Source organism: Paroedura picta, chromosome 1, assembly GCF_049243985.1.
Source record: "Paroedura picta isolate Pp20150507F chromosome 1, Ppicta_v3.0, whole genome shotgun sequence".
In the NCBI taxonomy this organism is placed as follows: domain Eukaryota; kingdom Metazoa; phylum Chordata; class Lepidosauria; order Squamata; family Gekkonidae; genus Paroedura; species Paroedura picta.
The window spans coordinates 125747102-125761868 of record NC_135369.1 but is presented as its reverse complement, the minus strand read 5'-3'; the positions used below and the strand labels follow the sequence as shown (position 1 = coordinate 125761868).

The 14767-nt window shown below is 43.1% G+C and overlaps 1 protein-coding gene across 1 annotated transcript in view; it reads right to left on the bottom strand.

Moving 5' to 3' along the window:
• Positions 1–264: 264 nt before the first annotated feature.
• PREP (prolyl endopeptidase) overlaps positions 265–14767 on the bottom strand; it is a 100608-nt gene continuing 86105 nt past the window's right edge. The window contains exons 12-15 of the mRNA XM_077303066.1: positions 14598–14692; positions 9063–9194; positions 3467–3623; positions 265–977 (exon numbers count right to left, since the gene is read on the bottom strand). Coding sequence (XP_077159181.1) covers positions 683–977; positions 3467–3623; positions 9063–9194; positions 14598–14692 — 679 coding nt within the window. The 3' untranslated portion in view covers positions 265–682. The remainder of the gene's footprint in view (positions 978–3466; positions 3624–9062; positions 9195–14597; positions 14693–14767) is intronic.

Sequence of the window (14767 nt, the reverse complement as noted above, 5' to 3'; positions counted from 1 at the left end):
TTTAGCAGTTAACAGTCATTGGCCCAAGTATTCCTGTTTAATTTGAATCGACTTTATACCACCTACTCCACTTACAGGATGCTTAGTACTAATAAATCTGTAGATATAACATGGTTTAAAAATGAAAGCTGAGTTTCAAAAAGCAGTTTTTCTGTGTGTATATTTTATATAAATACTATTTTGCATTACTGCTTACTGAAGTGAATGTAACGCTGTACAAAAACCTAGTCCTTTTTGGACACACAATCTGAAATTGCTCAGCACTTGTGATAAACAGTTTTTAATAGGGATGTACTGGCAATAATCCCAACACTTATTTGTGACTGTAAAGAAAGCATGGACTGACAGTTTGTACTGGAACAGTACTTACATTTAATTACAAGAGAAAAATTACATTTAAAAGCATTTTGTATGAAATAATTACCACCACCACCATGACTCTAAATATCCACATAACATCATCTGTAGCCCATCTATTTATCAGCATGTGCTACTTAGTACGTATGACCCAAACTAAAATGAGAAGTCAAGAAAACACCGAATAGAAGCCAGAAAAGATACAAAGTTGATGGAAAGTTGGGAAGTGCCATTCTTAAATGTAAGTACTATACCAAGTGCTTTGTTAGCTCCCGTTTTTAAGGTGATGTTGAAGCCCTTGATTTCTAACAGAGACCATTATGATCTATTCTATCCATTCAAGATTCAGGCATCGTGCTATAAAGGCAAACATGTCAGACACTTCATCTATTACTTTAGCAGTTGGCTTCCCAGCACCATGGCCAGCCTTGGTGTCAACATGAATTAGCAGAGGGTTGGTCTGTTTGGGGCTTTGGCCGGCAACGTGCTGCAGCGTAGCAATGAATTTCAAGGAATGAAGAGGCACCACACGGTCATCGTGATCGGCTGTGAGAAGTAATATGGCGGGATACTGGATTCCATCTCCTTCGGGTATTTTAATGTTATGAAGTGGAGAATACCTGAAAGAGGAACAGAAACAGGTATGACCTTTGAAAGAGGGACAGTACACCTGATGTGCTCTAGCCCTTTGGCAGAAGTACCTAGGCAAATAAATGTACAAATGAGAGTGACAGCAAGGAATTAACTGGGTAGCAGGAATTATTCAGATTTATGTGGTATCAAGAGAGAAAACACCTTAAAGGAATTTTCCAGCAAGTTCCAGCTAAATTCAGTGTTCTGATTCTTTGCAGGTGTTACCCCCCCCCCTTGCAGTTCCTCATCAAAGTCATTTACTCAGGCCTGTTAATTAGCTCACACATTTCAGCTGTGAATTTGGCATGGCGGAGGAACTCACTCTCCTCCTAGAATGTTCCATGGATACTGCCCAGTGACTAGTTGAGGAGGCTATGGTCAAGCATTATTCTCCAAGTATATTCTGTATTAGAGAGAAGAATCCTTACCTTTTTCTTCCCTACACCTTCTTGCTGCCAAGAAGGTATTCGTATGATGCTCTCAAACTCTGCTTTAAAAAACAACTATGCTGTGCTAGGACCAAAGTAAGTAAACCAGCTAGTAAGTTTGTTATTTTGTGCACTGACACAACCACTAAATTTTATGCTTTGTTTCCAATAGCTTTTCTTCAGTTTCTTCAATAAAACTTTCTTGTGCTTTATGTTGGACTAAGGGTAAAGCCCATTGTATCCAGGAATACAACAGGCGCTAGAGCCTGGGGGTGGGAAGTGGAAGGTGGGGACTCTCCCCTTTGAGAAGATGTATACTGTTTATGGTCCAAAGCCTATTACTTGGATCAGCTGCTCCAAAGCAGGATACCCCACGGGTGGAGCTGTAATTCTAAGGGATCCCCAGGTCCCACCTGGAGACTGGCATCCTCAGTTATAGTACCAGAGAGTTCATCCTTCAAAACACCCATTTTCTCTAGGGGAACTTATCGCTTTAGTCTGGAGCTGTAATTCTAAGGGGCACTCCTCTCTCCCTGGCGTTCCCTCCTCTGTGGTTTAGGCCAGGGCTGTCAGGCTTTTCTTGGCCTACAGGCATGCCTCAGAGTTGGTGTGGAGGCACATGCTGGCGGGTGGGAAGGACGACCTAGTGGCTGGTGTGCTTCAGGGTCCATAAGAGGGGAAGGCGGCAGTTGGGGTGGTGGTGGGGCAAACGCTCCCCCTCAGAGAAGGCACAGGCTGGCTTCCCTAAACTCTATAGGTAGGAGCTATTGCCCTCAGGAGGGTGAAGCTGAAGAGCCCCCATGCACCCCTAACAGCTCACTCACCTCAAGAAAGGTCTCTGAAGGGCCAGTAACTGTGAAGAAGCAGCAAAATTGTGGGAAGACAGTTAGGGGTGGGGAGTTCTAATCTGATTGGCAAACAGTGTGTGGATGGCCAGTGATGGACCTGATTGGCCTATAACCCTTAACACCAACTCCTCCCAGGACCCCTTCCCTTTTATTTACACGCTCATGGTTACAGATTTGTTACTAAGGAAATGACAGAGTTCTAACCCATGATGCATGGAGTATGAAGTTTTATCAACAGGTGATATAAAAGGGGTTGAGCATCTAATATGAGCTCTGGCTATATTGCATGTTTGGCCCTTGTGAGCAAGGACTACTGGAGCTACATACAATGGTGCACATAGATTCCCATAGCAGGTCATGATTTTTAAACATTGTGGTACACTTTTGCACTGACTGAGCATACAGTTTCAAACTGCAGTTCAGACATACTTACAACTTCTTAAAAAACACTGCACAGTCCAGCAACCTTATTAAAATTCAATGATTTTGCAGTTGCTTTCTAAAATGTGCTATAAACTGATAAATGTTTTCACATTCTGATAATCACTGTATTAATGTCCTTGGAGGACAGCATCTACTTCATAAAAACAAATCATGATGACTTTCAAAAATGCAATTTTTAAAAGTCATCTTCCCATATGTCCCTTGAGGGATGGAAGTGTTTGGATTGCAAGCCATTCTGTGCACAGGCTACTTCTGGATATAAATTCAACAAAACTGCAAAGATTTCTTATTTGGGGAAAATGCATATGTTCGCACTCATAATCTTTTGGAACACTTCATTAGTTTTTACAGTTAATGAAACATTATCCCCCCCCCCTCCGGAAAGTAGCGAAGTGGTACAAATCTCAGATTTATCAAGCTGATTATGCACAAGCCCCTTGAGATGCTTCTATCACAATCCCAAATACATGCCCCCTGAAGTAACTTTTATTGGTGAATGAAGTATGTCCTCAAAATAAATATACTTAGGACTTCTGCCTTGGGTGCAGGGCTGTGTATACGTAATTTATTGGACTCAACAGGCCATACCTAATGAGAATGGCCCCAAGATTTGTGGTGTCACTTTAAAACAAATCAGTGTTATAATCATTAACTGTTGGGGAATAAGACAGAAGAATAATTTCCATATGAAAAACATGATTTATGATTCAGGATTATTTAGCACTTAAGTGACAGCAAGGAAGAACTCTTTCTTACTTGTACAGCCACTCAAACTGTTCTTTGTAATCCGAGCAGCCGTAGTCTGTTGTCCAAGCATGGCCAATGGTGAATTTGTGGAACTTCAGCATGTCCATGACTCCTACTTGAGCAATAACACAGCCGAAGAGGTCCGGGCGTTGATTGGCACAAGCAGCTTGAGAAGATTTGGGATGAAAACAGACTGTCTTAGTATGAATAACATAGCTGTTTGTGCTACATGACAGACACGAGCAGCAATTTTTAAAGCAAGACTAGGCTTGTAACATTTGCAAAATTTTATATTGGCATAGGAATCTTGTTGTTTTTTACTTTTACTTACGCACCAAGCATGAAATTCCCTGAAAAATCAGGATGCAATGATACATGATCAATTGAGGAGTAAGCCAGCAACAACAAACCTGTGTGTGTCTTTTCTTTTTAAAGATACTTTTTCTTTCATCAAGATTGCAGGGGGTAAAGCAGCTATGGGGAGAGCATGGGCATGTAAGAGTTACATATTATATATATATTTAAAAATTTACTCTCCCTACGCACAAATAATCCACTTGTTTTTACAAACGGTCCTAACTATTTCATATCTAGTTGGATTCTTATTCTAGTGTTCCACTAACAACGCAGTCCTAAAAAAAGCTACAACCTAAATCCATTGAAGCAAATGTGTTATAATGGTGTAATTCTATTTAAGATTTCACTGTAAAACCTATTAATCTTAACTCCAGTTGGCAGTTCTTACAGGGTATCTTTCCCTACCTGAAAGTGGATTCCAGGCACTGATACTGGGACCTTCTGCAGGAGAATTGCAGCCTATCATTGAACTCTGGTACCTCCCTGATATGCTCAGCCAGAGCATAACTGTCAGTGTACACGAAAATATAATCCCAGAAGAATATTTGACATGCTTGCAATTAGGAAGAAAACCAAGCAGGATGAGCAGACGTTACTCTTTTATTTGTTTGGCATTTTGAGCTTTCCTTTAGGGATGCCATGAAGGAATCTTAGAATCATGGAGGGTACCCCTAAGGGTCATTTAGCCCAGCTCCCTGCAGAATGCAGGAAATTCACAACTACCTGCCCACCCACAGTGACCTAATTCCATGATCAGATCTCACAATCTGCCTAAATTCACAGAATCAACATTTCTGTCAGATGGCTATCTAGCTTCTGCTTAAAAACTTGCAAAGAAGGAGAACCTTCCCCCTCTCGAGGAAGCCTGTTCCAGTGAGGAACTGCTCTAACTGTTAGGAGCATCTTCCAGATGTTTAGCCAACAATTCTTTTGAATTAATTTCAGCCCACTGATTCAGGCCCAGCCCACTGGAGCAACAGGTAAGAAGGGCAAAGTTTCCAAATGTTGGTGGGGGAGAGAGGGTACTTTAAGGGCAAATATACACGAAGTATTTTGTATAGAATGGTGAGACCACTCTGAAGAAGTCACGGCTTACAATCCACTCTGGAAGTGCCTTTCACAGCAATCTGTTTAAAGTATCAAGCTGAAAACAAGGTGCTTCACAGTTTCAAGCAAAAGCCATCTTTGCTTGATGCTAACTGGCTGGTTTCCCTTGATGCCACCAAAAACTTCCCCAATTTCTGGACCAGTTTTATACTTTTAAAAGTGTATTTTATATATGAGATAACAAATTAACAGATAATGATTATGAATGAGAACCAAAATGGTTAGGGATAAAAGTAATTTTAGAAAAATATAAGTGGTTTATTACAGGAGCTCAAATGTTTAAAAACCATAAAAGAATGTCTCTTTGGCACACTTAAAACATCTAAGTGTGTACACCAATAATGCCAAATAATTTTTTTACCTTGGCCTAAAGCATTTCAATCAAATATCTCTTTATCATAGGCTGATGGTACAAATGCACACAGATACAATTAATAATTTTTTGCAATTTTCAGTAGGAGGGTGAAAAAAACGTATTTAGTCTGTTCGGGCCCTGCCAGGTGTTCCTAATAGCAAAGTGCTCAGCCAGCCAATATTTCTTGTTCCTCCCCTGGATAATGGAGAATCCTACTGTGTGCTTCTCTGAAGACAGGCCCAAAATGATTACAAAGCCAATTTTAAAAATCCGATAAACAGGCTCTGAGTCACAAGGGAAGAGGCAAGACTGATGACTGAGCCAATGTTCAACTTGTATGTAGGCATATCTGTTACTTCAATTGTGAAGCCAGGCTTATACTGCAGAGCTCTGTCATTTCTTACAATAGTTGTTCCATCCCACAGGAATTTCAGAACAATGGCAGTCTCACAATTAGTTCTCAGTATGTGCTCAGATCTTTGATATTTCATTTTCCTCCCCTATCTAAAACATTACCTGCTTCATCTACAAATGATTCCAAAAATCCACATTAAAAAAGGATAATATAAATCTTCCCTTTAATTTTGTTAGCTAAGACAAGCCATGACCCACAAACACGCTTTGCAGTTGTGTACTCTATTTGTCCTTTTTAATACTGCCAGTTTCCTCAGCAAACCCCAGGAATCTTTGGGGTCTGGAAACCACCCAGCCTCCAGGGAACAGCCTTGACTTCAGTGTTTTGTAGGAGAGTGTGAACCAGCTTGAGCCTAGTGTGGCAGGTCTGTAGGCTCCTTTTCCTGATGGACCAGTGCTGAGATTACTCCCACCAATGCAGACAAGAAGGTGCACAAACTGTAGAGCATGCTACATTTACAAGACCAAGATTCAGGCATCTGAGCTGGAGGAGGATTGCTTCAAGTGTTGGGCAGCCGTTTGTGAAATGGCTCCTTTTCCTGATGGACCAGTGCTGAGATTACTCCCACCAATGCAGACAAGAAGGTGCACAAACTGTAGAGCATGCTACATTTACAAGACCAAGATTCAGGCATCTGAGCTGGAGGAGGATTGCTTCAAGTGTTGGGCAGCCGTTTGTGAAACATACTATTAAGGGGTGGCTGAACTGTGGCTCTCCAGATATGCATGGACTACAGTTCCCACAAGCCCCTGCCAGCACATGCAGGGCAAGTGCTGGCAAGGGCTTGTGGGAATTGTAGTCCATGGACACCTGGAGAGCCACAGTTTGGCCACTTCTGAGCATAGGGGGCCAAACTGTGGCTTTCCAGATGTCTGTGGACTACAATTACCATGAGCCCCTGTCCACTGGTAATACTGGCAGGGGCTCAAGGAATTGTAGTCCACAGATATCTGGAGAGCCAGTTGGGTTACCCCTGTAGAGGATAAAGGGTGTGTGTTTTTTGCAAATGAATGAGTTTGCAAGTGCTGCTCAAAATTATTCAGTGTCACTTTCTAGTAATAAGACTGGAAAGAAACAGTATTGTGGATGAATGCCAACAGTTCTATTTTTTTCCCAGTGAGTATGATCTGAGACAGCTGAGAATGCTGACTACCCGAATAGATTTTAAAATCCACTTAGCTACTGGGAGGAGGGAGCAATTCCAGTGACTTCTTCAGAGAAAGTATATATATAACATTTAAAAAATAAAAGACCATTCTGTCTTCCAAAATGAAAAATTCTCTCATTTAACTCTAGGTATGTGTTTGGTAAGAAAAAAAAAATCACTGCAAGAACAATTCTGAATGGACTGGCAATTCTAAATATGCAATTTGAATAGAACAGGTCACCACACCTCATTAAACCACTGCACTTCCATTACATGATTTCGTGTAATGATTTGGCAGCAGTCGTCAGCTGGAGCATGCATAGATTTCAATGGATATATAAGCAGGATGTTCACGATGAGGGTTCAGAGTGCATTCACAAGACAGGATTAGCATCAATAGTGGTTACCTAGATGCCCCGATGAACAGACTTCTGCCTTCATGAATGGAACTCATCCATTCCCATCCATTACGTTCACCACTCCACATTTTGTTCCTGAGGGTCAGTAGGCCCTCCTTAACAGAATAGGGAACGGAGTGGAGATGGAAGAAGGGATGAGCAGAAATCCTGGACTTTAATCTTCTCCAAGAGAAGTGCTTTAGGTTTTTGGAAACAGATGGTAGGACACAGCTCATCGTTTTCAGACCTGAGACATGGAATCTGCTTACTCAGAAATTCATTTATGTATCTATCCAATTGCTAGGAGTGACAGAAAAGTAACTGGGATGACTGGGAAACTGGTTTCTTATTAATTTCCTCCTTTTGCTTATACCTCTTATTTCTCTCCAATGGGGACCCAAAGCATTTTACATCCTCCTCCTCTCCTTGTGTGAGGTAGGTTAGGTTGAAAGAGGATGACTGGCCCAAGGTCACCCAGCAAGCTCCCATGGCAGAGTGGGATCTGAACACAGTCTTCTAGATCCTATTCCAACCACTATAACCACACTGCACACGTGTGTACAAGTAACCAAATGTCTGCTTAACTACATTCCCATGCATAGAATACAAAGGATCTTATGTTTATCAAGCTGCAATTAGTGAAAAAATCATTAGTGAAAATTTTTCATTAGATGTAGACAATGTTTATCCTAAATGAATTAATTGAACATGGCTAGACGTCCACATTACAGAATTCCTTAGAGCCTGTTCTCACAATTCATTTTCATTTTTGAGCACACTTGACTTTCTCCGCAATGTCCTCATACAAGCAAACATCCAAGCGTCTAAGATCCAACCTTCCCCCCCAACTGCCACAACAACTGAAATTGTAGAAGTTTGTGTTTAATTTATTATTTTATTATAAAATCAGAGTCCAGTAGCACCTTTAAGACCAACAAAGATTTATTCAAGGTGTGAGTTTTCGAGTGCAAGCACTCTTCCTCAGACTAAGAACTCCCTACATCAGGGATCATCAACCCCCGGTCCACGGCCTGGTGCTGGGCCACAAAGGCCACGGTACCTGGTCGCCGGCAGCCGTGCCTGCCTCCCCTCGCCCACAGCGAGAAGGAAGGGAAGAGGCAGGCGCAGCCGCCGACATGGCGGCGACACAAACGCGCATGCGCTCAGTTGTCGTGTATGCGCGTTAGCGCACCTGGTGGCGAAAATGCACATGCGTGGCAACTGCGTGCATGTGTGTTAGCGCCACCTCATGGTGAAAACGCGCATGCACAGCAACTGTGTGTGCGCGTTTGCACAGCACCCGGGCCATCGGCTCTCCCCTCACCCTGGAGGCGGTCCCTGACCTGAGAAAGCTTGGGGACTGCTGCCCTACATGACAGTGGGACTGCAGGTAATCCACCTGGGTCAGGTTTAGCTCCATGAACTGGTGAGGCCGTGCTTTGGGCAGGGGGCAAAAAGCTGCTTCAGGGCAGAGGAGCCAGGCAGAGAGTTTAATTGGCTGCCAGGAATTGAGAGGGCCAGATGCCATGATCTTAGTTTTCTTGATATTGAGTTTCAAGCCAAGCTTTTGCACTCTCCTCCTTCACTCTCATCAAGAGGTAGTTCTAGCCTATTGGAAGAACAACGGATACCTCTGAGCAATAGTGATGTGCATGGTTCATAATGGTTGCTTAAATGGGCAACTGGTATTCTACAGACCTCAACAATGCTGGGGAAGAAGCTAATTACTTGATTCAGTCATGAATTAACCTATGAGCCTTGATTCATTTTTTATTAAATCTACTCAGTTTAGCCACAAAAACCAGGACCATGCAAAATGTTCTTACCCACTAGCAGGCCTCCATTTGAGCCTCCGTTAATGGTCAACTTCTTTGGAGAAGTATACCCTTGTTTGATAAGATATTCTGCTGCACACTGAAAGTCATCAAAGCCGTTTTGTTTGTTGGCTAGGATACCACCTACATGCAAACAAAATGATGAGTTAACCCATTGAGAAACACACATCCAGATACACGATATTGCTGATTCAAAGCATTTGTTCTTATGAGTGTATACATGAAAAAAGAATTGCTTGGGGCAAATCTTCAATTTCATTAGCATTTTAATAATTCAGGCTGCAGAGAAATACAAAAGACAATGGTGATCTCTTTCAAGAAAGAATTTGCATGATGGTTCTGCCAATAACTTAAATGCTTTCAGAAGCCTTGAATAATACATACTGGGGCTGAGAACTGAGAATAAAAAAGGTGATGTTATAATAACTGAGACATCTAAAAGCTGTACACTGCAAATTCAAGATAAAGTTGCCATGGATGTCTCCAACTCAGATTTTGCTTAATGGAACCTTTATGACATTATGTTCATTCATGGCATTTTAAGGTACAGAACTTCTTAAACCTGACATTGCCAAAAATTAATGAGAAGGTTAAAAAAAAAAAACCTTACCAACAATATGCATTTTTTTGGATTTGGCATTTCTAGTAGATCAACTCAGAGTCTACAGCTGAAGCCAACCAGACAAAAAGAAGAAGAAGAAGAAGAAGAAGAAGAGTTGGTTCTTATATGCCGCTTTTCCCTACCTGAAGGAGGCTCAAAGCGGCTTACAGTCGCCTTCCCATTCATCTCCCCACAACAGACACCCTGTGGGGTGGGTGAGGCTGAGAGAGCCCTGATATCACTGCTCGGTTTTATCAGTGCTGTGGCGAGCCCAAGGTCACCCAGCTGGTTGCATGTGGGGGAGCGCAGAATCGAACCTGGCATGCCAGATTAGAAGTCCGCACTCCTAACCACTACACCAAACTGGCTCTGACAGACAGACTGAAAACTGCTTATGAAGAACGTTAACAGCAGTCTAATGAATACATCCTTATTTTCCATTATGCTTTCAGAAGTTGTTTTAGAGAACTACACAGAAACATGAAAACGTGGGGGTGCATTTTTTGATCACTAGTACTCTCTCTCTGCACCATAAAGAGACCGATTATCATACCCAGGACTGCTCAGAAGCTATACCATAAGAGAAAGGAGTCTTCCCCCAACTTCCCTAATATACTCAGTCTATGATGCCCCTAAAGGTTCTGTTCTACTCCAAGGCACAGTTTTATTATTAATTTATGTTGACAGAGCTCTGTGACTTAATCCCTTGGCTCAAATTATGTCCTCACTAGTGGGAAACTGAAATTATGCAGACAGCTAAAATTGAAGACCAAGATCCTTACATCAGTTGGCTTTGGCTGTTCTTGCTTTGGGGGAGGGCTGTATATAGACAAAATCTGTTAAATATCATGCATAAAATCTAGGCTTTGATTAAACTCTGGATAGAATCATTTCTAGCACAAGCAGTTGCCACTAACATATGAATAAATCTCATTTACTATTGTATGTTTGATTATAATCCTGTGCCACACATAAAAGCAAACCACCAAACATTGATTGCTATGTTTTGCATTCATCAAAGCAAAGATAAGTATCAGCTTGTATAACATGTCTTGGTATTAGACTTACATGAATTACAGACACAGAAAGAAATAGTGTTTGGTAAAAAAATAATTCATAACAATTACTGCATTCTAAAAATATATTATTTCTTTATGTGTATCATGAATATAGGCATTCTGTAAATATTTGTACATGGAGCCATTAAATATTAGCCTTTAAGAATCTATTATTTTCCCTTGTAGATTTATAAAAACTGACTGAATTCAGAAGTTCTTTAAAGGCATCTCTTTTTTCATAGTAATGATGGTAACATTTCAGTTAACGATTATCCTTTCCATGAAAGCGAAACAATTCCAAGCCCTCTGAACCTCAGAAACAGATGTCTATGAAATTAACAGACAACAGACTTGGAAGTAGAACCAATGCACAGACTGGTACAGAAATTAATCCCGGAAATTGGGAAAAAGAAAACCCTTTCAAATCAAAGTAAATTTTATTAAAAACTCATTAAAGTGCTATAGTTAATTTCCATTAGTGAAGGGCACTGTCTTGAGAAATACTACTGTGCATATGCTCTCATGAGTGGTTTTTCTTTATAAAAATCATCAGATTCTCTTCTTTCATTTACTGGGAAACACTCCAGTGAAGCCTTGCTTCCCAAATGAAAATAATGATGCTGATAAAAATTATGAAAGAACTAGCAGTAAAGTCTGTTGTGTTATGTAATGCAACAGGCGCTAATTTGTGGTTTGGTGTGGGTTTAGTGCCTCACTTTGAAGCTGGCAACCCTAAGAGGAGGTCTCTCTGTGCACAGCAGTCTTGACCCTAGTCAGGTTTATGCACACCTAGGTAGTGTAGAATTCCAGAACATGAACCCTCACCAATCTGGTAACCTTACTTCGTCTCTGCAATGTTTTCTTTACCTGAAATAAGTCAGGGGGTGCTATGTGGCTGCTTAGGGGGCTGCAGAGGCATTACACACATTTGCGGCCCCACTTCCAAACCTCAAGGAATATCTCTAGATCAGGGACAGTCAACCTCCAGGTGGGGCCTGAAGATCTCCTGGAATTGCTGCTCATCTCCAGACTATAAAGATCAGCTCCCCAGGCAAAAATGGCTGCTTTGGGGGGGGGGGATTCTGTAGCATTGTATCCCACTGAGGTTTAGGGATGCCAGCCTCCAGGTGGGGTCTGAGAATCCCTTGGAAATACAGCTCATTTTTAGGCAGTTAGGCTGAAGGGAAAGCTCTCCCGAGTGTCCATCCAAGGCCAAGCGGCCAATGGGGAGCCATGCAAAGCGCGGCTCCCCATTGGCCGCTTGCCCCAGCCTCGCTTGCCCTGGCTGGGGAGTCACCAGACAGAAGACGCTGCCTGCCCAGTGAGTCCTCCAGCTGCCCTCCTCCCACTAGGGAGGCTTCTGCCGGGCCCGGCCGCTCCCTTGCTGCCGCGAAGGACCACCTGGGCCCGGCAGAAGCCTCGCCCTCCGTCCACTGCTGTTTTCCGGCTTCAGCCAGGCCCAGCCGCTCCTTCGCAACTGCGAAGGAGCACCTGGGCCCACTGCCGTTTCCAGGCTTCTGCTGGGCCCAGGTGCTTCCTCGCGGCCGCGAGGGTGCACCTGGCCCCGGAACAAGCCACCAACCTTCTTAGGCTTCTGCCGGGCCCCGGATTCTCCAGGGCCTGGCAGATGTCCACCCAACCCACCCCTTCACATATACCCCTCTCCCATCCCATTCTATCTACCTCCCTGCCTGCCTTCTTCCCTTCCTTCCTTCTTTCCTTCCTCCCTTTCTCCATCTCCTTCTTCTCTCTCTGTCTTTCCCTCTCACTTACTTCCTCTCTTAATTCCTTGATCCCTTCCTGTTCTTCTCCCTTCTATCCATCCCTGCAAAATCCTCTTCCCCTCCTTTCTCCCTCCCACTCCTCCTCCCCTCTTCTACCTTCCTTCGCGACATTCTTCCTCCCCACGCACTAGCGCCCGCTGTATTTCCCTTCACAGCGGGCTTTATTTCTAGTTACCTTATAAAAGTGGATCACCTCGTTTCCCCCAAAGTCTCACTGTCTACTTTCCTGTAAAGTTAAATCCACTTGAATTTCTGGGCTATTTATGCCTTAGATTTCATTGGACCTTCCTGGAAAATACTGATTTTTATTTACCAGGCCAAGCTTGAGAAAAGTCACTTCCTATGTCTGTCCAGTCATTTACAGTTTCAGGCTAGAATCAAAGAATAATAGAATTGGAAGAGACCTCCTGGGTCATCTAGTCCAACCGTCTGCACTACGCAGGACACTGACAACCCTATCGCTCATCCACTGTAACCTGCCTACTCCTTGAACCTTCACAGAATCAGCCTCTCTGCCAGATGCCTATCCAAGTTTAAAAATCTCCAAAGATGGAGAACCCACCACCTTCTGAGGAAGCCTGTTCCACTGAGAAACCACTCTAACTGTTGGGAACTTCTTCTGGATGTTTAGACGGAATTTCTTTTGCATTAATTTCATCCCATGGGTTTTGGTCCATCCCTCTGGGGCAAGAGAGAGCATCTCTGCTCCATCCTCTACATAGCAGCCTTTTAAATACTTGAAGATGTTATCAGATCCCCTCTCAGTTGTCTTCTCTCCAGGTTAAACAGATCAAGCTCCCTCTTCAACTGTTGTGCCCAAAACTGAACACAGTACTCCGAGGCCGAACCAGAGCAGAGTAAAGTGGTACCATCACCTCCTGTGATCTGGACACAACACTCCATTTGATACAGTCCAAAGTATTTTTTATTTAGATCCTCCTGCAGACTTGCAGGACCCATGCTGGTCTGTTTGTCTGTGCCCCCAAATACAAACAGTTATTGGTAAGGGCTGACCAAAGTCCATAGCACAAGCGGGATACACCTGCACCATTCCTCCCCAACCTCAGTCTACAAGCCTCTACCATTTTCTCTACTATCGCTGCTCATCTCTGGATTATAATGATCAGCTCTGCAGGCAAAAATGGTTACTTTGGAGGGTGGACTCTGAGGCACTGTACCATTGTAAGGCCCTTCTCCAAACTTCCATGAATATTTCCAGCCCAGGGTTATCCAACCTCCAGGTGGGGCCTGGAGAGCTCCTGGAATTACAGCTCATCTCCAGACTATAAACATCAGCTCCATAGGTAGAAATGGCTGCTTTGGAAGGTGGATAGGGTTGTTGTGCAGAATAAACATTGTAAGACCTCCCACGCAGCTTGTTGTGGAGATGAAACACTTCAGGCCTACTGCACAGGTTGTTGTGCAGATGAAACAGGAGGCAGATGAACCTCCACAACAGCATCTGGTTTAATTTGCACAACAACCTTGCATGGTAGGCCTCAAATGTTCAGAGAGTTGTGGAGAAGAGACGCATATGGCTTGACAGTATCTTCCCTCCAGCAATGAGGCCAGCCACACCAGCCGGTGTGAGAATGAGCTTTTCTGTGGCCCAGCGATAAGGCAGAAGGGGAAAGCTTTCCCCCCTCAAAAGGAACGCACATACATGCCCACGGACTCCCCTACATTGGCCTTGGAAACATGCCCCTCCCCCTCACTCAGGGGCTGTCAGAGGCTCCTTCACAGCAGGCCTGAAGGGAGGAGAGGGGTGTAGAATCCTGAGCAAGAGCAGCAATTGGTCATGCGGGAGGGGAGATTCCACCAATAGGAGTCTTCGGAACCTTCAGCATGTCAGAAGTATGAATCACTCTTGATGTATATAGATAACCTGGGCAATGAAACTAGAATAATGACAATTTTTTTCAGAAATGGTTCAAAATTGCTTTAGAAAGGATGCCATAGAGAGAAAGATAACTTTACTGTGTACACACACACAAAAACAAAATATAAGTATAAATGAAGGTCCAAACCACAATCTTGGAGCTACTGAGCATAGGTGGTTGCAGAAATGACAAGAAATCATTACCTTTGTGCCAAGTCTCTCCATATTCACCTCCTCCTCTGATATTAGCTACAGCTAGAATACCACCAAGGTGTCTTATGAAGATAAGTCTTGAAACACTGCAAACATAAAGACAATTGAAAGGTAAATATTTTCAGTTCCTACTATTCCCTGGTATATCTCTTAATACAAAA